This window comes from Taeniopygia guttata, chromosome 4, assembly GCF_048771995.1.
Source record: "Taeniopygia guttata chromosome 4, bTaeGut7.mat, whole genome shotgun sequence".
Lineage (NCBI taxonomy): Eukaryota > Metazoa > Chordata > Aves > Passeriformes > Estrildidae > Taeniopygia > Taeniopygia guttata.
This window is the reverse complement of record NC_133028.1, coordinates 18,205,639-18,226,819: the sequence shown is the minus strand read 5'-3', so window position 1 is coordinate 18,226,819 and position 21,181 is coordinate 18,205,639. Positions and strand designations below refer to the sequence as shown.

The following is a 21,181-nucleotide window of genomic DNA, read 5'->3' as shown; positions in this document are numbered from 1 at the left end:
AACCACTAATTTTAATTCCAAATAGCTAATACTTTTCAATTAGCCACCTGGATTAAAATTCCTAAGAAACACATCATGCAAATAAACTGGGTCATTTTCCTCATGCTAAAGCTTTTGTCGCTATCCTTCTAACCAACAGAGCAAACTTTGTCATCTGCTTAGATGTATTTGAGCACTATGCCGATACCCTGGAGCGGGACAAAAAGGAAAAAAGAGGGATACCGCACAATCGTGCGCTCACCGCTTGAGGCGAGCGCCCTCTTGTGACACAGACCAGGAGGAGCAGCTGCTCCGCGACACGCAGCAGCGCCGCTGGCTGCGGGCCCCGCCAAGGGAGAGTTTAACTTGTACAGCTCCCTTCTGCTCAAAGGGCTCAGAAACGGTGTTAATTACAGTACGAGCAAACAGTTCAAACAGGTGTGTAAGATTACTCTGTCAAAACGCTCAAAAGAGCCTAATCAGGCTAACTAAACTTACAGAAGCGGGATGGTGGGTCCGTACACTTCACATACTAGTTAGATGTCTGAGCTTAAAACTGTAAAACAAAAGAATCAAGATAAGATTTCATAAACAGATTCAGTTGACCAGATACAGGCTGGTAATAATTAAACATTGGAACAAACACACCGCGTACTTAACACGCCTTTTCAATTTTTTTATACTCCCTACCAACTATTTCAAGGAGGCAAATGGGAACCTGCCGGTCCCCGTGGCCGCCGGGGGACAAAGGACAGCGACGGCGGCCGCTGCCCGTGCTCCAGGGAAGCTTCCACCACCTGCTGAGGCTTTACTGACAATTCCTAGCTAAGGTGCAAAACCTGGCCCAGGTCTCCTGCTGGTGAAATTGGTTTTCCCCAAGCTGTGTTTAAAAAAAAAAAAAAAGGTCTTGTTGAGTAATATGTCTTTGTCCGTGTGATGCAGTTTTGGGCTAAGCCTGCAGCCCTAGCAGGCTGCTCCTATCCCCTGAGGATCGTCCTACAAGCACCTGCTGTGCCCCCGGGCACGTCCCGAGGAGCAGAGAACGCCCTCACCCCGGCGCAACAGCGGGGAGGTAGGCGGCTGCTCCCGACAGCCTAAAGCTAAACTCTGCGGGGCAAGGAAAACCAGCCCTCGAACAGGCTCTCGCCAGCCCAGCAGTCTGGGCTCTGGAAAGCTGCCCCTCACAGCGGGACACCGCCCGTGACAGGCCCCAGGCTCGGGCCCGCTCCCCTGCGGCCCCGCACCTGCACCGGGGGCGGCCCCGCACCTGCACCGGGGACGGCACCCCGCGGCCGGGGAGGGCCGGGCGGGGCGGCCCCGCCGAGCGCTGCCCGCTGCGCGGGTCGGGCGGCGGGGCGGGGCCCCGGAGCCGCACGGCGGCGTGCGCCGCTCCGCCCCCGCCCGCCCCTTCCCGGCGGGAAGTGCCTGGCTCACACGGGCCCGATCGGCGCGGAGGAGGAGCGGCGGCGGCGGGAGCGGCGCGGCCATGAACGCGGAGAACCAGAGCCGCAGCGAGCGGCTGGTGACGGCGGCCTATGTGCGCCAGGGGGCGCAGGGCCGCCGCGCGCACGAGCTGCGGCTGCGGGCGCTGCTGGAGCAGGTAATGGGGCCGCCCCCCGCCCTGCGCGCCGAGCGGGCAGCGCCCCGAGCAGCACCGAGCGGCGATCTGCGCACCTCTGTCCGCACTGGGGCACAGCTGACCCCCCCGCCCTTCGCGGTTCGAGAGGGCAGAGCGGCCCCGAGCAGCCGGGTTGGGCGGAGGAGGCTCCCCCGGGCCGGGCGGGAGCGGCGGCCCCGCGCAGCGCCGAGAGCGCGCAGGCCGGGCGGGCTCTGGACTCTGCCCCCGGGCAGCGTCCGGCCGCGGCTCGGGACAGTCTGCCGTGACCGCAGGGACTGACAGAGCCCCAGGGTGAAAGAGGAAATTACTGCCCTGGGTTGTGCGTTTGCCGAAAAAGGCCCAGCGAACAGTTAAATAAATGTTTAAAAGCAGTAAGATATTAGCACATTGTTGCATTGAGTAAAAAGCGATACTTGTAAGGTGCCAAAACAGTGTATTTCATTGTCTTCAGCGTATAAAAATCATTGTAGCAAATATTTCAGTACGTGAGCATCCTCAGTCATGTTATCTACTGTCTCAAACTTAACTTTGGTACCACACTTCAGAAGTAATTAGATGTACTGAATTGGCTGTTTTGTTACTGGGGCATATGAAAAAGCCTCTGGACTTACAAAAAATCCCCATGGTTTTATGGGTCCCTTCTTTGAGAATCTTGTCTGTAATTTGCAAAGAGGGGTGCAGTTGTTAATTCAGTAAAGAGTACAAGAAAGAGCGTGTTTCTGGTTGCAGGTTTTGTTTCCGTCCCTCTTAGATAATAACTGGAAAGGAAAATGGGTGGATAGGAAGATGTATTACATTAAAACTGTATTTCCCTTCTGCTCATGTTTTTGGTTCTCTAATATCTGAATATCTTCCCTTTTGTGCAGTTTTTGCTTTGAGTTCTTGTAGTCATACATCATGTCTAGAGAATACATCAAATAATCTGTAGTCTTTTAGGGAGTAATTAACATGTATACCCTGCAGTAGTTTTGTGTGTACCATAGAGAACACTTGAAGGTAAAAAATATCCTGATTGTTTTTATGTCGGGATGTGCTAATGTAATTGTATTTAAGACATGGAAAAATTATTTTTTCACTTTTCTCTGAATGCAGCTTCATAACATTAGATACTATAAAAGAGAATAATGAAACTACAAACTGCTGCTTAGCATGAGAAAGAAGGGTAACAATAATCAAACAAGTTGCATAAAGTTTTGTTCATTTTTCATTTCCAAATTTTGTATTTATATGATTATTGTTATTATTATTATTATTAAGGGGAAATGTCCTGAAGATGGATGGGATGAAAGCACCATTGAATTGTTTCTTCATGAACTTGCTATAATGGATAGCAATAACTTCCTGGGCAACTGTGGCGTTGGTGAGAGGGAAGGAAGAGTGGCTTCAGGTCTTGTTGCCCGAAGGCATTACAGGTACAAATTATTGATTATTTTGAATTATTCAGGTTTTTTATTAATGCTTTCCAATGGTATATTTTATTGGGGTTTTGTTTATCTAAGACCTTGATAGCATTTGAGAAAAATAATATAATGTGATAATTGAATTGATACAGCTTTCTATATTAAATTTTCATTAATAACTCTATAGAAAGTCTTGAATGAAGCAAAAATGTTTTATCAGGATTATATCCTGTACACTGAATTTGCAGAAGCTGAAGTTGTTGTCCTCTTCAAGGGAAGCAGAGATCTTACTGTTTTAAAATAATATATGCATTACATGCTTTTTATAACAAGGCACAGCTTTTCATCTGTATATTATTAAATACTACTGTACATTGTAGTTGCATGATGTTGAACACTGACAGTGAACACCTATTTGTATTTTTAATTTTTTTAATAGCTTTGTAATGTCATTAGTTGATAAGCAGATGAAACCCCAGTCCATCTATAATAGATTTTATATGAAGTAAGGAGATCTCTAAAGACAAAAAGAGCTTTTATTAGCTTGTAGCCCTTCTGACACTTACTTAATGAGTATGTTGGATTCTATAATTTTAGAGGCTCTGCATTAATTTCCTTATTAATTTCCTTCCATTTTTTTGTATGTGTGTGTTGAGTTCTGTGCTGAGTACCTTGCTGTGATGTTTTATCCAACAGGAGTGAAAAAAAGTGGAAGTTCCAGGGTGTCTCTCCTTGAAAGTTAAGCACAAAAATGTATTAGAGCCCAAAAATTTAGTAAGTTTTATCATACAGAGGTTCACTTACATAGGCTTGATGACTTTCATAAGACCTACAGTACTATGATAGTCATGTCAAAGTCCAGTGATACATCAGTTTGGCTTTTTTAGTTTTATTTGCAGCTCTCTAGGCTAGGGTATGCATGGTAGGGGAGGGGTGGATATCTGAGGAAGTTGTGCTTTTGGACAGTGCTGGAGAAAGCATGCCTGGCTTCTGGCCAGAGGGAGCCTGTACTGGTGTTCACTACTGTTGTTCCAGTGCAGCTCTGTCACCTGGCATCTCGCTTCTCCTGTCACCGCCAGCAATAGCAAGGTGTCCTCCCCTCCACATATTTCTGCAATAAGTTTTACAGGTGACTTTGGGAGTGATGGAGGCAGTGGGAGATGGTTTTCAAGCTGTCTCTTCTTTTAGCTTAATAACGGGGCAGTCTTAGGGAGGTTTACTTCTTAGGAAGCAGTACATAAGTGCACCAAAAAAAAAAGTGCTGATATGAGACAGCTATTAAGAACATAGCAGGAATGAGGGAAGAAAATATTTTAGGTAGAGTATTATATGCAAGTTTCAATTAATTATCAAGTGTTTGTTGATATCAACTTAGAACTTGAAACAGGAAAATAAATTTAAGCTGTAAATCCATGCTCCAAGAAGTTCTGAATATCATATACTCACTGGACTGCATTTCATTCTGTTGCCAAGACAAAAAAGGAATTAAAGCCATAAGTGGGTGTATACTGTTACTAGCTTACTTGAGCTGCCATGGGTAATTTTGTTCTGTAAGCTTGTATTTTACAAATTACTTCAGGATTCTCCACTCCTGAATTAATAATGTTCAATATTTACAAACACAGTTTATAACAAACAGAATGCAGAGGGACATAGTATTCCATGATAGATAACATTGAACAGCAAAATGATAGATGAAGTGAAGATGTATAAGATGGGCAAAGCAATACACATATCCATGTATATCACTTTGTATATATTATTCCCTTGCGTTATGGAGATGAAGTGTTTGTTAAGGGAGTATCTATAATACCACTATGCCTATGCTACACTATAGACAGCTCATTTTTGTTTTCCTTGGTTGTGTGTCTGAACATGTCAGCATTTATAATGCTATTTTGACAAACTGCAAGAAGTGCTGAGGTGCACTTATAAGAAAACCTGCCAGATGCTAAAGGTTTTGCTGCTGTGGATCTTCTCAAAGTTTTTACTTTGCACGCAAAAACTTTATTAATCTACTGTTAAAAAAATAACAAAATTTCATACAGCTATGTGTAGTTAGTTAAAATGGAATTGATTGTGGCAGATATTGATGTTGCATTGTAACAACTGTCTATGAAGTTAAATTTTCTTCAGTCAGCAAGCTTTATGGCTTTGCAACATGAAAATCTTGATGTGTGTTTTCAACTTTTGTTTAGGTTGATCCATGGAATTGGAAGGTCAGGTGATATATCTGCAGTACAACCTAAAGCTGCAGGTTCAAGCCTTTTGAACAAACTTACTAATTCAGTAGTACTGGATATTATAAAACTGTCTGGTAGGTGTAAATTTGAAAAATCTCACTTGTTTGTGAAGTTACGTTATGTATTCTTCGTGTTAATTTCTGACTTGCTTTTTACATGCAGGTATCCAGACAGTGACCAGTTGCTTTGTGGTTCCTATGGCAACAGGCATGAGTCTAACTTTGTGTTTTTTAACATTGAGGCACAAGAGACCAAAGGCAAAATACATTATCTGGCCACGTATAGACCAGAAATCTTGCTTTAAATCAATGATAACTGCAGGTAAGAAGGTAACTGATTGATGACACAGTGTGTGTTCTTCCAACAAATATGAAACTTCCATCTATCAGAGTGATCAATTCATATCCTTGTAGTAAGATACAAAAAAAGCCTAATGCATGGTAGTTCTGCTTTATTTGTGCACTCCTGATTTCTGACATGCAGTTAAAACATGCATGCTGTCTTCCTAATGCCTTGCAAAATGCATCTGTGTGTAGTGGTACAGAGGTGTATAAAGCAGTCAAATGAGAACACAACACTGAGGAAGTTACAGTTCACCCTCAGAGTAAGATGCCTAATTTGCTGTCCTTAGAGTTATGGAAAACCAAATCACACAGTTCAAATCTCGCTTTCAAATTTATGCAAAAACTTGTGTCCTAGGAATTGTGATCAGATGGTGACAGTCTCTGTGGTTTGCACAGTCTTTACTGTTAGAATCTGTTAAAACAATAGTAACATGATGTGTTTTTCAAATATATACTGGAACTAAACCCCCACAATTAGGGATTTGTTGAGTTACATTCAGTTCTTGCTTTTTTTGGTCAGGTTTTGAGCCTGTGGTGATAGAAAATGCATTAGAAGGTGATGAGCTACGGACAGACCTCAAAGAAGTGGAGGCCAAAATCAAGGCTCTTGGTGCTGAAAATATTCTTTGTGTGCATTCTACAACATCTTGCTTTGCTCCAAGGGTACCTGATAGGTAAGCAGTCTTTGTAAGAAGTGTGTTATTTGTTACTGTTAAAACAAATAAACATCCTCCCCACCCTAACAAAAACAACAAAACCCAACCAACACCTCCATGTTTTGACCATCCATCTTCCTAAAGTTGCTTCTGCCAACAATTACTAAAGGTTCTTTAATCCCCTTCCAGAAAAGTATATTAAAAAAGTGAGAATTACACAGAAGATTTTTCTTCTGTTATGTAAGTGAGGTTAATTTTGCTGTCTTGTGGTGAAATTAATGTCATTTTGCTAGTGGGTTTTGTAAAATTTCACGGAAGTAGTAAAAGTAGATTCTCATGGAAACATAATCCAGGAAATGTAGCTCCATAGCTAATGCCATTTTTTTGATGTTACTGTTGCCTTTTTTACTCTTCTCCACAAGCATAGGAAAGAAATGTTATTGACTCTAAAATGTGGCAAGTAAAAATATATTTTACTCTCCTCTCCTACCTTGAAAAAACCCCCGGTATTTATCATAGGTTAACCTAGTTGCTAGAGGGAAAGATGGGAGTTAAAACCATATAATTCTGTCAGGATACTATGAACATTGCTTGAAGTTGACTTGCAGATTTATTGGCTAACTTAAATCACAGCTATCAAAACTGAATGGTTGTTTTATAGCTTGGGTAAATGAATCTTCTCCTTATCTGCTTCCTCTTTTTGACATGCTGCTATTGTTTTGTCCTCTACAACTAAGAGACGAATTATTAGGTAGTGGCACTATGTTATAATATACCACAGATATAGGAAGATTTGAATGTAAAAGAAACTGTCAACTGTTGAAGGCCATAACCTTCATCTTCCTACGGGAAGGAAAACCCTGACAGCGTTTCTGGAGGGTGCAGTTTGAAATGTCTGTTTTTAAATATCTGCATTTGTAAGGCTTTATTTAGTTGGGGTGGTCATGTTTTAAAATTTTTATTAGTTTTATGGCTGCCTTACCAATGGCTTTCCTTTGAAGTACTGTTTAACTCTATGGGCGTAATTCTCTAGTGTATAAATCCTCTTTCTCAGAATTCTACCTGCTGTTGCTGTAACGTTTTTGTAAAACCTCCTGTATTTAAGGAAACCAAAGAGTAAGTGTTCCTTTTCAGTTGGTCTGTGTACTTAGCAGAAATCTGTATATTTTACTTTCAGTAGTAGAAAAAAAGAACAAATATTTCTTTTCATGAACTTTAACAAACAGGAGAGAAAGAAAGGAAGATTAAAAGGAAAAATACTTCTGTATTTGTGATTATTAAGTACTTCGGTAGCCACTTACATTAATTGCTGGCCTCGATAATCCTTGTGGGGCCCTTCCAACTCAAAATATTTTATATTTCTGTGTTGATAAATGTGAAAAATTATTGGAAATGCAGCTCCTCACAAATATCTTGACTGTAGAAGATCAATATGTACACTATATTACTGGTGTTTTCTAATTATTAAGTACTTTTGATTTTTTTAAAGGATAATATGGTGATGATGATTTCCTATGAATTTATGTTTGGAAGAATTAATATGATGCTTGCATCAGAATTTTGCATTGCAGAATAACACTAGACAATGTAATAGGAATAGAATGCAAAGGAATGTCACCTCTTGAAAAATATTTTCATACTCTGTCACATTTTATATATATGTCAGTAAATTACTGTGAGAGGCTGTACAGGAGGAGAGACAGTAAAAATGCATTGGAAATAGAGTTTCCTGGGGTTTTTTTTTAAGATAATATTGCCTTTTTCATCACTTTAAATTATTTTATGTTGCCTATTTTTTTCAAATAGGTTATATTTCTAAAATAGATTCAAAATTTGGGGGAAATCATGAGTAATTTTTTTAAATATAGCATGATTGGAGTGCTTCAGAAAAGAGTACTGCATATAAGTATGTTTAAAATGCCAAACGATCTTACTTAAAATGATCAGTGTGCTCAGATAAATCTTAATTTGACTGATTAATCAGTCCAGTTTGAGCTCACTGTGATTTCAGGGGGTTCTAAAAGCGAGTGAAGAGTAAACAGCTGAACAAATTTTCAGTTTGTTGACGTCCATATTCAGACATTTTAGGGCTCTCCATTCATTTTAGGGCTCTCCATTCCTTTAAAGAATTTATTTTCTCTTGATCAGTTTACCTGAAGTACGCAAGTGAGATTCCAGCCAAAGGATGAAAATACTAGTTCTCTGAGATAAACAGAAACGTAAAAACTTCCTGTTATAAGGATGCTTTTGATTCCCAAGACACTCTTGAAATGACTATAGACTGTTTTCACATTGAATATTAAAGAAAATTTAAAAATGACTAGCTAAAGCTACGTTAGTTAATAGTAAAGCAAGAACAAAAAGCTTGTATCTAAAGCTTAATAGTTTGGGATATATTAACTTGTGTCCAGAGAACTTAAAGTGAAGTAAGAAAAATGCCAGACTAGATCAGCAACTTGCAATATATGTAAAAGCCAATAGAATTTTCATCTTAACTTTATAGCTTAAGATGACAAATACTGCTATGAGGTACTAATCAAAAAAGCTACTTTTCTCATTCTGACTCCCTTGTAGACCTTTTAATGGTCTGACTTCTAAGATGAGCTACAGCAATCAACGCTTCTCTAAATTACGATTTTATGCTCACAGGCTGGAGGAGCTGGCTGTAATTTGTGCTAATTATGACATTCCACATATTGTCAACAATGCATATGGAGTTCAGTCTTCAAAATGTATGCATCTTATCCAGCAGGTAGGAGCTGTGTATTTCCAATAATATTTGTAGCAAGTATAAGTAAATTTGTGATTGTAGACAACCTAGCAAACTTTATCAGATGCTTCATAGGTTTGAGAGTAATCCCATGCATGTCTGATATTTGAACAATTTTCTGGGAAAGCACAACAGACAGAAATAGAATTTAAGCATAATAATTATTTCTATTATGTGCTTCTTATGTAACCCTAAGTTTATTTAGTTTTTGTGTATGTTCATGTTTTTTTATGATAGAAAAATATCTTTAATAAGCTTTCTTAAAATATTTCCTAAAGTTGTTGACTAAATGTGACATAATTGATCATACTTGAATGGAAATTAAGCCTTCAACACAATGAGTTACAGATTTTTAATTGAAGGTACAGAATTCTACAGCAGCACTTGATAGACATTGTTGCTGTTAAAATATTGTTGGCACAGAGGATGGCTGAGGAAACTGGTTTAAGTTCAATGTTATGTTCAAAAAAGTTTAATTTCTGTTGCTGTTTAGTTTGAAGAGGATATTGCTTGATATCTAAGATCAGTCATGAAACAGAATTCTTGAATTTTTCTTCATTGTATTGTATGTGCATCATTCTTCCATAGTCTCTTTTCTGTTACCTATTTAAAAGAACAGGGGATTATATTTTAATAGGATCCAGATATCGTGAACTATTAGTAATGTAAAATGTGCTGGGTTTATTTTTTTTTTTTTCTGATTGCTAAGACATTACTAACAGGACACAGACCAGCTTAATGTACAATTGTGAAAGAGCATCATGTTGGCGTTTCTAATTCTTGAAAGACTGAGGGAATTCATTAAATAGAATATGGTGTATGCTTTATTTGTGATGTACTTGGTACATGTTTATTGTATTAAATTCCTCAAGTTTAGTGAGAAACTAACATGAATGAGGCTGTGGAAGTGCTGGGTTTTGCTGCATGAAATGTTCTAATGATAAACATTTCAGACTATAATGCTACAAATATAATTTTTATTGTGTTTGTTTCTGTGTTTTTCTAGACTCAATATGTTGTTCCTTGCTTATGCAAATGTATATATTTGAGCTCTGAATTGTTTTACATTTTTTTACAAAATTTATTATTTGTGCTAGAAAATTTTCTGTTTATAAGAAAGTAGTTATTAATGAATACTTAGGAATATGTACATGCCGAGTGCAGTGTGAATACAATTTGCAAGAGTACCACAGGAAAAACCTTTTGAGACCATTTAATGTTGTGCTTTTCGTCTGGTGTTCTCCTGTCAATTAAATCAAGTGGTAGCTGCTGGCATTCATGTTCCCAACAAAAAGCTGACAAACTTGGAGTGTTCTTCCTGTCTCCTGTGCATTAAGCTATCAAAACATAGAACTAATAAATGAGGTTTAGTTGGCTCTGCTTTTTTTCCGTCTGTTTGCATAGGTATTAACCCTGTTTCTGCTCTTACATTTAGTGTGTAGTTTTAGAAATATGTGTATTTGCATGTACTTTGATATCTATGGGGTTTAATCTAATTTTCAAGTTCTCTTATGCTGCATACTTTTTAATTGTACAGTCCACAGTTACAGCCACTCAAATTGAAGGTGTACTGCAGAATCTACATTTTTTTCCTTGGAAAAGATGAGTGTTTTGGTGTAAGGATGTGGGAGATATCTACTATAAGAAATTAGCTGAATCTTGATTTTGAAAGCAGCCTTTGAAGAAGGAGTGCTGTAATAAACCAGTTTGTTTAATGCAAATTTATATATGTATTGAAAAAAGCTTTGTTAATGAAGCATTAACTCGTAGCCTTTTATTGTGGGAGTTGTAAAAAGTGTTTAGGATTGAACAGTTTTAACTGTTTAATTCCCATTAAATTTTGAGGGGTTTCTTTTTGATTGTTGTCAAAATGGAGCCACACTTAGACTTGCAGGAACTAAAATTGATATTTTAAATCACAGTAAAGTGGGAATTTGTAAGGTACTATGTTACGCAGACAATGCTTACTAATAGTAAGCAGTGCTAAAAGAGGTAATACCATGATTTCTGTGTTTTGGTCACAAATGTAGTATCTGAGAGTTTCAGGAATTATATTTATTTTAGCTACACTTTTATATAATTATGATGCTATCACATTTCCTTTTTTTTTTCTAATGTATGCTGTGGATTTTATTTTTTTTGTCCTTTTTGATAAAGGGTGCTCGAGTTGGCAGAATAGATGCTTTTGTTCAGAGCTTGGACAAAAATTTCATGGTGCCAGTAGGTGGTGCTATCATTGCTGGCTTCAGCGAGCCCTTCATTCAGGAGATCAGCAAAATGTATCCAGGTAACTAGTTCATGGGCTGATTTCAGCCATACAGAATAGCTGTAGAAAACTTGATTATCAGCTTTCTTTCACATAAAATTTATTTTTGCCACTTTAATCTGTATATTGTTTTTTTTTCAGGAAGAGCATCTGCGTCTCCTTCTTTAGATGTCCTCATTACACTTCTGTCTCTGGGAACCAGTGGCTACAAAAAGTTACTGAAAGAGAGAAAGGTAAGCTTTTTGGCAAGCAGTATTTTCTTGAAGTCAGCTGTTAAAGTCTTGTTGCAAAACTGCTTTGTGTGGTAAATTCAGTTTCTGTCTGGAAAGCCATTGAACTTTCAGAGCTCTGAGCTCTGAATCTGGGTACTCAGTATGACAGAATTACTTATTGTCTAAATGGTGCTCATGAGTAAACATGATTTCCATGTTGTTGTTTGTTCAAACCGGGAGGCTAAACAGAGGGCCTGTACTGTCTTGTACAGCATTCATATTTGTCCTTCCTAAATGTGACTAATATAGTAGAATTTTGTTCACAAAAACTTAAATGGAGAAGTACTTTACTGTTCTATCATGGTCACACTGCTTCCAGGACAGGAGATTGGACACCCAGAGTAACCCAGGGTCTGTGCTCTTCCTCTTTTGTCCCTGTTGTGCCTTTGTGCTATGATAGTGCTTAATTAAATGTTTGTGTGCCACATTCTCTGGAGTATCACAGCTTCTGGTTGGTTATAAATACTGTGCATTGCCACAAAAAGAGAAGAATATTGTTACTTTAGTTATTCATCTAGACACACAGCTAAGTTTCTTCTCTGTTTTTCACAGGCTATGGGTTTTAAGTTGGATGTAATTGCACTGCACAAAAATCCAGTGCATGTCAGGTTGGAAATTGTATATCTTGAGTTATCCTTAATTCTGGAATTAATACATGTGATTTTTCTCTCTTTATATAGTAATGCAGAAGATTCTTTTTATAGAGGCTTCATACAAAGAAATGCTGTGAATTAAGTACTATTAAATTAATAATTTTTAAGCTGTGCATTATCTGTTTCATTATTTTATTTGAAAACTATGTTCCAATTGTTTTCTGCTGACAGTTCACTGCTGTCTCTGATTATGTGGCAGAGCAGTAGTTCTGGATGCTGTGACTTATTTCTAGCTGCTTATAGAGGCATCCATAAACCCTGTACTGGAACTGAGGTTCCATAGGAATAGAGAGACTATAGAAAACCAAACCAACTTAGTGGCCTTACAATGACTAAGAAGTGATCTGTGCAACTAAAGTGAAGACCGAAAGCAGTTCCTTTTGCCTCTACTGCAACATTTTATTCTGGACTGTTGTATGTATTGCAATTTATGTTTTGTGTCTTCATTAAAAGCAAATTGTATTTCTTCCCCTTTACTCTTATGTCCAGAAGAATCTCAAGTGAATGTATTGTTTTCTACAAAGCTGATTTTGTTGTTAGATTTCTACCAGTAGCTGGTGTATAAAGGACATGAGAAATATTGTCCAAGTCATAAATAATAATTATTTCATAAATGTCTTAATGAATAGCTGTATACTTTGAGTCATCTCATTTTCTTGGAAGTAGAATTCTAAAGTGAATACAGCATTGTATTTTTACAACTTCAGGTCTTTTATTTCAAATGTGAATATATTCTATAAACAGAGACTTATATATGGGGTAAATATGTTTCTTTTATTGGATTTGCTATAGAAAGAGAAACATTTTTGCTTAAATCTGTTTGTTCCTGAATTGTAAAAGTGCAATAGTGGTAGTTTATTGCCTGTGCTCTGAGGAGGCAGAGGCAGAGCTATTAAGCTTCCAGCAGGAACTATTTATAGCTTGACATTGAGTACTCCTTCTATATTGGTGCAGCTGCACCTACTCACACACAAAAAAAAAATCAGCTATAAAAAACTTCAGGTATATTTTTTTCTTTCTCTTTTTACCTAATCCTCATTCGCATGGGTTTGCTTCAGGTTATTTGAGCTTAGGCCAGAAAGACCAGAGTATTACTGAGAAGAGATTAGTCCTGCACAAACAAGGAACAAAATAATCTTTACAGCTTTTCTTTTACACAGATTAGCTATTTAATTCAGGAAGGGAAGATATTATCTGAGGGAGAGGAGCATGTACATGAAGTGAATTTTTTTTGGATGAGCTGGGAGTTGTGGAGTGTGCAATTGTCCAAGAGTATGAGATTAGATGTAGTGCTATGAAGTAGTACTGACTTCTCAGAATTCCTTTTTATAGGTTTATGTGATGGCTATAACAGTGGTTTTCTGATCTCAGTAGGCAATTCTAGGTCCTTTTGCAGGTCCTTTTTTCCTTTTTGCAGGTAACAGTTAGTCCATAGTCAAATTTGTTAATATCTTTGCTTTTAAACAACCTTACGTAAAGGTTGTGGTTTTATAGCAACTTTTCATGCCTCAGTACAGGTTATGTTATGTCCTGTATTTTACATTTCTAGGTCATAAAAGTTGCTATTTTCATATGTGTATGTCTAAACCAGCCCACATGAGGTAGATACAGTTGTTGCACTGTGTAATGGCATAAACTGGTTTAGTTATCATCTCAAATTTCATGGTGAGCAAGAACCCTGCGTTCAGGGTTTACATTCAGAACCCTATAGGCCAGGTTTAATACCTGCTATTATCCAATATGGTCCTTCAAATCCACTTAACTAATTATTATACTGGTATTATTGAAGAGGTGATGGTTTTGTTTACAGCAGTTATGGATTTCCTCATTAGACTTAACAATCAAGATAATTCTCATTTTCTCAAATGCATTTCTGTGTTACTGTGGGATGTGATAGAGCTTTTTATATTGGTATTCATCTGTCTGCATGCTTTGAGAGTAAAACTGGAGTTATTTTTATGTCCTTATGGAGTATGTATCTAAAATATTTTAAATCATACAGAGTGGGAGGAAATTGTTTGGGTTTTACAATTCAGTATAATACTGGGCTTGGGTTTCATGAGTTATCATTGATGTAGTTACCTGATTGGAATAAATTATTTGTACAGTTCAGTGTGGGTTTATATTGCTACTCTACTTATGAAGAAGAGGAAAGCCATTTAATGAGGGATATTAAAAATGTAAAAAATCATCTATTCTTAAAGCAAGATAGATGTTTGTTACTCCTTTTTTTTTTTTTTTCTAGTCAGCTTGTTACACTGTAGCATGTCAAATTTGAGAATATTGGAAGATTTTCCTCATGCAAAGTATATGTAGCCATATTCAAACTTTAGAGTAGCTGGAGGCAAATTAGTTGAAATGAACTATTTTAAATTGTTTGTAATTAAACAAGTGCCAAGCATATATGGAAATTTCAGAGAGGCCTCCATACTTACAACCTGTGTTGAAGCATGGGTCACAGAGGTCTCACAACGCAAGGTCTCACAAGTGCTGAAGAGAAAATGTGTTGATTGCTGTTGTTAAGAAAGACCTTTAAAAAAATGTGAATGTTAGTTAGTGTTACCAAATCAGACTGTCAAGGCTTACTGGGCACTTTCTGTTAGATACTGATGATATAAAGATTTCAAGGTTCTGTAATTAATTTCATGTTTTTAAAACTTTCTAGTGTAAATCTCTAACAGAAATTTTGCAGTGGAAGAGAATCTGCCTAGGAAGGTGTGTAGTATATGCAGGTCACACACATACACATATAATTTGTCATGTGTTTGGCTGCATTTCATGAAACTGAGCCTCCTTCTGGGCTCTCATCTGCTGGCAGGTCCCCATGCTCAGCCCTGCAGCTCCTCTGCTGGGTGCATGGTGCACCAAGTGGTGTGGTCAGATCACAGCCCAGAAGCAGCTGGTCCTCCTGAGGCACGAGGCAGGAGAGGCTGTGATGGTTGCATTATAAAACAGCTGCTGCTGTTGCAGAGTAAGGTGGGAGCAGATCAGTCTCAGGCAAGCATAGGAGATCTGGCAGTCTGTGTGGAGAGTGAAGAGGCTGTAAAATTACTCCTGCACAGTATCCTCTTCACACCATACACAGCTCTGTGACTGTTCCCTGGGGACAGCTCGTCTTTTCAGATGGGAGTGACACAGGGAGAAAGGCAGAGTGTTACAGACTCAGTGTAAGCAAGCTGAGTGATCAGGCCAGCTAAGATAGTTTCAACTCTGCGCAAAAACTTTTCTGGCCTTCATCAGTTGCCTCTTTGTCAGCTGGTATGGGACTGATGGCTTATTCAGTACCATCATCTTCTTTTTCTCTCTAGTTTCTGGCTTTTTCCTTACTTGTTTCCCTCTTGTTATTTTTGTTTGCAAGAACAGTGCCTATCACAATGGAGCAACAAATGAAGACTCGCCCGTATTAGTTGAGGTTCTATTAAAAATAATTTTATAGTATAAATATAGTATGATTCCAATATTTTTAATGATTGTTACAGCACTTCTTGAAAAAATGTTTGTACATGTATGTGAAAGTAGACTGTTTCATGCAAGCAATTGAGTTATTTGGCCTATATGATGCAGACAGTGTTGTTGACTTGTTGTTTTTTAAGGTGTTTTGTTGGCTTAGGTGCTCAAAGAACCAGAATTGAAAGACACTGCCACATAGTTTAGAATTCATTTGTCCAGCCTAATGAGGTTTTGTGATAAGTTTCTAAGGTAAAGGAGTAAAGTAAATAATGAAACTTATCTGACATTTAGTGCTTGAGTTGTTCAGTGTAACTTCAGCATAATATTTGGCTTCTTTGGAGAAAACTTGAATGCCTGCTACAGAAAATCTATCATGTAAGAGCTCAATTATATATAATTGCTTAGGGTGCTTATAAATTTTCCATGTAAGAGAAATATTTTATAATGGAGGTTGGTTATAGATTTGACCTCATAAAAATATTGCTTTAATCCTTTTTTTTTTTCTGGAAAGGCAGTTAATCTATTTTGCAACAAACTTCTGAAACTTTAAAATATCTAGAAGGCTTCCAATGGAAAGATACAAAATAGTGCTGTTCATAAAAACAGGAAACTTTGAATTTGTGTTCATGTAGCTTTAGTCAAACTGATGAAAATACATACTTAGATTTTTTTGCCATCTTTCCATTCTCCTTTGTTTTAATGAATTCCTATATATGTAAAGGCTCATCTAGTAACCTAATTTCATTGAATAGATTTAATTAAATTTAATATATTTATGCTGTGGGTAACTTTTTATAACAACTTTCCGTAATACTTCCAGTATTCCTTTCAGCAGTTCTTTCAGTAATACTATAAAAGATATATCAGAGAATTTCCTAGATACAACACACAAAAATTATTTGGAAATTGGTCTTGTTACAGTATATTTTTTCTCAGTACTAATTTCACAAAAAATATCTCCAGAGTAGGCACAATTTATATTTCTACAATATTTTGCTTCAGTTTTAGAAGTAAATGGCCAGCAGAGGGAGCACAAATTAATTTATGATTTGTATTCCAAAATAAATACTAATAAAAAGGCTAGTATATTAATGATGTTTATTATGGAAAGTAACAAATTAATAATGTGCTTATATACCATGAAGGACCAGAGGAAGGGCAGAAGTGTCTGAACATTTGAAACATAGATACTTTTCAGCTTCTGTGGATGAACTGTAGATAAACTCTGAACTAAAACCATAAAATCACTTGATTTACAAGAAATAAGGATGATTTTTCGCAGATTTCAAGTTCTGATAATTAAACATAGATACCTCCCAAATTTCTAGTTATTTTTTCAAGCTTTGTGTTTTTGTGGATAGTTGTATCAACAGCCTAATTAATTTAGACACTAAGAGGATACTTTTCTCTCTCCATCTGTATTTGTTCTGTGATATTAGGAAGTACAGGTGGGGAACTGTGTTCATTTTGTTGCTCATGAAGGGAGGTGAGATTTCCTCCAGTGGTTCAAGAAAAGCAGCTGTAACATTCTTCTAACTTAGGTACCACAAACCTCATTTGGTTTCATAAGACCTTGGGGAGGTTCTGTTCAAAAGCATAATTTGGATCACAAGCTATAATTTATATCTGTCAGAATCCATAGTTCAAAGCAGGATACTGGCCTACAAACAGAAGAGGTAATTCTATTTAAAGAATGAAAAATCACTTGTCAGGTCCAGAAATTGATGAGGATGCTTAAACAGGCAGTCACACTGAAGCAGATAAGCAGGACAATTTTTATGGCCTGAAAGAGGAGAAACCTGGTGTTTAATATCTTTTAAAAAGGCTACCCAGTGTCTGTATGGTATTGCTAGTTTTTATGAGAGATTAAAGCATTAAAAAGGATGGAAAAAACGCTAAAGCTTACAATAAGAATGGTGTTTATTCTCACTCTGCCCATAAGTGTTTTGAGCTGATATCTGAAGAGGAACATATTAAACAGAGGAAGAGCATGAACAATTATCACAGCTTACTACAGGGGAAGAGGGAGGATATAAAATACAGATGAAGTAAGAGAAACAGCCTTTTATATGCAGTGTGGCTTGTACCTGTGCCAAAGTATTTATGAATCTCAGTCTTATGACACTTTCACAGTAAAGGTGCAATCCAATTAAGTGATAGCAGAAATCCAGATAGTTCCATTCTTATAGTCAATTTGAACAGGAGTGGGGTCCTAGGGAGAGGAGTGACTGCTCAACAGAGCTGAGTATTCAGGAGAGTGTATATTGTGTGAAACAAACTACAGTCAAATGTGTACTCATAGCCTCTTTAAGAGACTGGGTTTTTATTCTCATACAGAAAAAGAGATCTCTGCACTAGGGGGAAATGTGATTGTGTGATACATGGTAGCAAAATATACTGCTTTTAGTCTGGAATGTATTAAAGGAGAGAAGACAAAGTAAGGAGCAATTTGCCTAAACGTGACCATCTGTGATGGTAACAGTTCACTCTCAGTGGTTTAGGGGGATAGGGCATGGGAAGGCTCTTGAAAAGTAGTCTGGGGATTAGACCTGCTGTGCAGTGGGAATCTCCAAGATTTTCTACCTCCCTAGGTTTCAGGGCCACAGAGAGAATGAATGCCATCCCAAGCACATATCTTAGACCAGATAGAGACTTTTGTATCAGCTTGAGAGATAAGAGCAGTGCTCAGGAAATGGAGTTGTTCCCTTATAGAATTATTTCAGAGAATTGTCTGATTCACTTACTTGGTACACATGAAAAGAGAATCAGCTGAGCACTTGTAGGATGTAAAAGAGACATAACAGTTTTGTGAAATAGGTGCTATTTTCTCTGTTTAATAGCTAATAACAAAAATATTGCATCTTTTTTTCAGGAGATGTTTTCGTATCTTTCAAGTGAGCTGAAGAAGCTGGCAGATAACCACAATGAGAGACTGTTAGATACACCACATAACCCCATTTCCTTAGGTAATTGTTGGGGGTTTAACTTTTTAAAAAATCTAATATACTGTGGATTCATAATGCACTTCGACATGCCATTCCTATATATTAAACACTCAGTTGAATAATAATTCAATAAGGTTACCAGAAAAGGGTAATCTACCATAAAAGTAGTGTAGCAACTTGGACCCATTATTTTGCTCCTGTCCAACACATTCCTTTGACAGAAATGAAATCGAGACAGGCTGAAAATGTTAGCATGTAGTAATACTTCATAAAAATTAGATTTAAAAATAAATTAGGGTATAATTATTCGTCAACTTAGTGTTGTAAAAGAAATTACGGAATTCTTACTCCAGGTATTTGTTTCAACCAAAAATTCTGCTGAACACCAAAATAATACTGCCCACCTGTGCAGAATCTGCGTACAGTCTAACCCAGGAAGTAATCAGTGACAGCTTGTGGAAAAATTAAAAATTATATGTAGTGTTTCTTTTTTTTCTCTGTATGTGAACACAAATATATGACTAGATTCTTGCTGTTGGAAAGCAACTTGTCATTTGTGGTGATTCTTTGGAGAAAAAGTAGCTTTGTAGCTGTTTTAACCTGACCTTATGTTACTTTAGCCATGTCACTGAAGACTCTAGATGAAACTAGTGATGTTGCTGTTACCCAGCTTGGATCTATGCTTTTCACAAGACAAGTTTCTGGAGCAAGGTAAGGATATTATGAATTTTTAAAATTGGGGGAGGGGGGAGCATGTATTAGCATATATTGTACAAAATCCTCTTAAGTGTTTTATGCCAATTATGTCATGATTACGAAAGGCAGTCTAACAATAATGAGTTGGAGAGTAATCACCCTTCCTCATCACTGTTATAGAGTAGTAATGTCTCCCTGCCTGAGTTAGCAGTGAGGCTTTCTATGTCTACTTTGGTATCCTAAAGAGATAATCTATGCCCGTTTAATGTCATTAGTCCCTAGTATCCCTTGATTTCATGTAGTTTCCAGATGTTGTCCAATCTTACAGTATAGGTATAAGCTACAATGGAAGATCTTTTTTTTTTTTTTTTTTTTTTTTTAGGGAATAAGCTTTTAATATCCTACACAGCTTTTTGTCAAATGGAAAAAAATTCTGCTTTCTGGAAGTAATTGTGTTAAAAAAAATTCAAAAATTAAAAAACCTCAGCCAGTCTGAGCTGAATTTATTATTAGAGACACTATTACAATGAAATGCAAGCCAAATAAACTTTAATGATTTTGGTTTAAACCTTTTAGCAGAAGAGAATGATTTAAAATTTGTTTTGGCAGCATTCCTTAATCTGAATATTACTGCTGCCATGCTAACTTCTGCCATAGACTTAAAGTTATTTTTTTGTAGCAGAGCTAAACGTTTCCACGTCAGAAGGTATGCTTCATTAGCTTGGATTATTCCACTTCCTGCACAGATGAATGACAGTAAATCTATATGTACTGTGGTTAGATGCTCTTTTTAATTTGCCTGTACTAACCTTGGCTGGTCCTGTAATTTTAACCATCGTTTTCTGAAATTGTTCAAGAGTTTCAGTTTTTGATGTTAAAACTTTCCAATTCCTTCCCTGATGTGAAGGTTTCAGGTTTTCTCTTTTGTTACATAAGTAATTCTTTTGTAGATACTGTTTGACCTGTCATTTCAACAGATTTTAAGTTATACTGGTGTTGTGCATCAGTGGTAGGAATAGTAACTCCCTACTTAATAGGAACTCATGTAATTTTGTTCAACCTAGGGTACCACATGAAATGTCAAGGCATCTTTAACTGAATTGTAATTTTGTTTGTTTCAGGGTTGTTCCCTGTGGGTCTGTACAAACTGTGAATAACTACACTTTTAAAGGCTTTATGTCACATGCAAATGACTATCCTTGTGCTTACATCAATGCTGCCTCAGCAATTGGAATTAAAAAGCAAGATGTAGATGTATTCCTAAAAAGGCTTGACAAGTGTTTGAAGACTTTTAGAAAAGAAGCAAAGCAAGAAAAAAGTATAAATGAAATAAGTGATGCTAATGCAGCCACAGAAGAACTTGAAGACTAGATGATACAGATTTAGTAACACAGGAAGATAAGGTTTTGTCTGAAGTATGTCAGGTTTGTATTGGGTTAGGACTATGCATCTGCTGTGCAGAAATTTATTCTTGATTTTATATTCTTGTTATTGAAAAAAATAATAAAAATTTGGATGGAATTCAGCTTTAAGAAAGTAGGTGATACTCTCTTCAAGAACAGAGGACCAGACACAAGTTTTTTTGCAATGTATGAAATGCACTTAATATCTGCCAAAGTAAAGCTTTATGTTCACAAAGACTTACAGTTTGCCTTTCAATCTGTGTGTGGCTATTTGGACAGTGTTTACCAAATCATAGTATGTTTATTCACATGGGGGTTTTTTAACAATATTGTCTGTGACAGTGACTGAATTCCTTTCTAGGTAAAGACCATCCAAGCAACAGATTTCTCTGCTCTCAAAGTACTTTGTTTTTCATCAATGAATATGTCACTTCTAATTTCTTTTCGAAGATATATGCAAATGTTGGGATAGCATTTACTAAATAC

At 37.2% G+C, this 21,181-nt stretch overlaps 1 protein-coding gene across 1 annotated transcript; it reads left to right on the top strand.

Annotated features, from left to right (window-relative positions):
* The first annotated feature begins 1,364 nt into the window (after positions 1-1,364).
* Positions 1,365-20,828, top strand: SEPSECS (Sep (O-phosphoserine) tRNA:Sec (selenocysteine) tRNA synthase). The gene is made up of 11 exons (XM_030270862.4): positions 1,365-1,579; positions 2,855-3,009; positions 5,196-5,314; positions 5,403-5,561; positions 6,105-6,258; positions 8,890-8,992; positions 11,168-11,297; positions 11,418-11,509; positions 18,524-18,617; positions 19,217-19,307; positions 20,414-20,828. The coding sequence occupies exons 1-11, from the start codon at positions 1,466-1,468 to the stop codon at positions 20,661-20,663; spliced, it is 1,461 nt and encodes a 486-aa protein (XP_030126722.2). The 5' UTR covers positions 1,365-1,465; the 3' UTR covers positions 20,664-20,828.
* The last annotated feature ends 353 nt before the right edge of the window (positions 20,829-21,181 follow it).

Coding starts and splice junctions, on each gene's coding strand:
- SEPSECS (XM_030270862.4), top strand. CDS start 1,466: ATGAACGCGGAGAACCAGAGCCGCAGCGAGCGGCTGGTGACGGCGGCC. Junction 8,993..11,167: donor GTATGCATCTTATCCAGCAG/GTAGGAGCTGTG, acceptor TTTTTGATAAAG/GGTGCTCGAGTTGGCAGAAT. Junction 11,510..18,523: donor AGTTACTGAAAGAGAGAAAG/GTAAGCTTTTTG, acceptor TCTTTTTTTCAG/GAGATGTTTTCGTATCTTTC.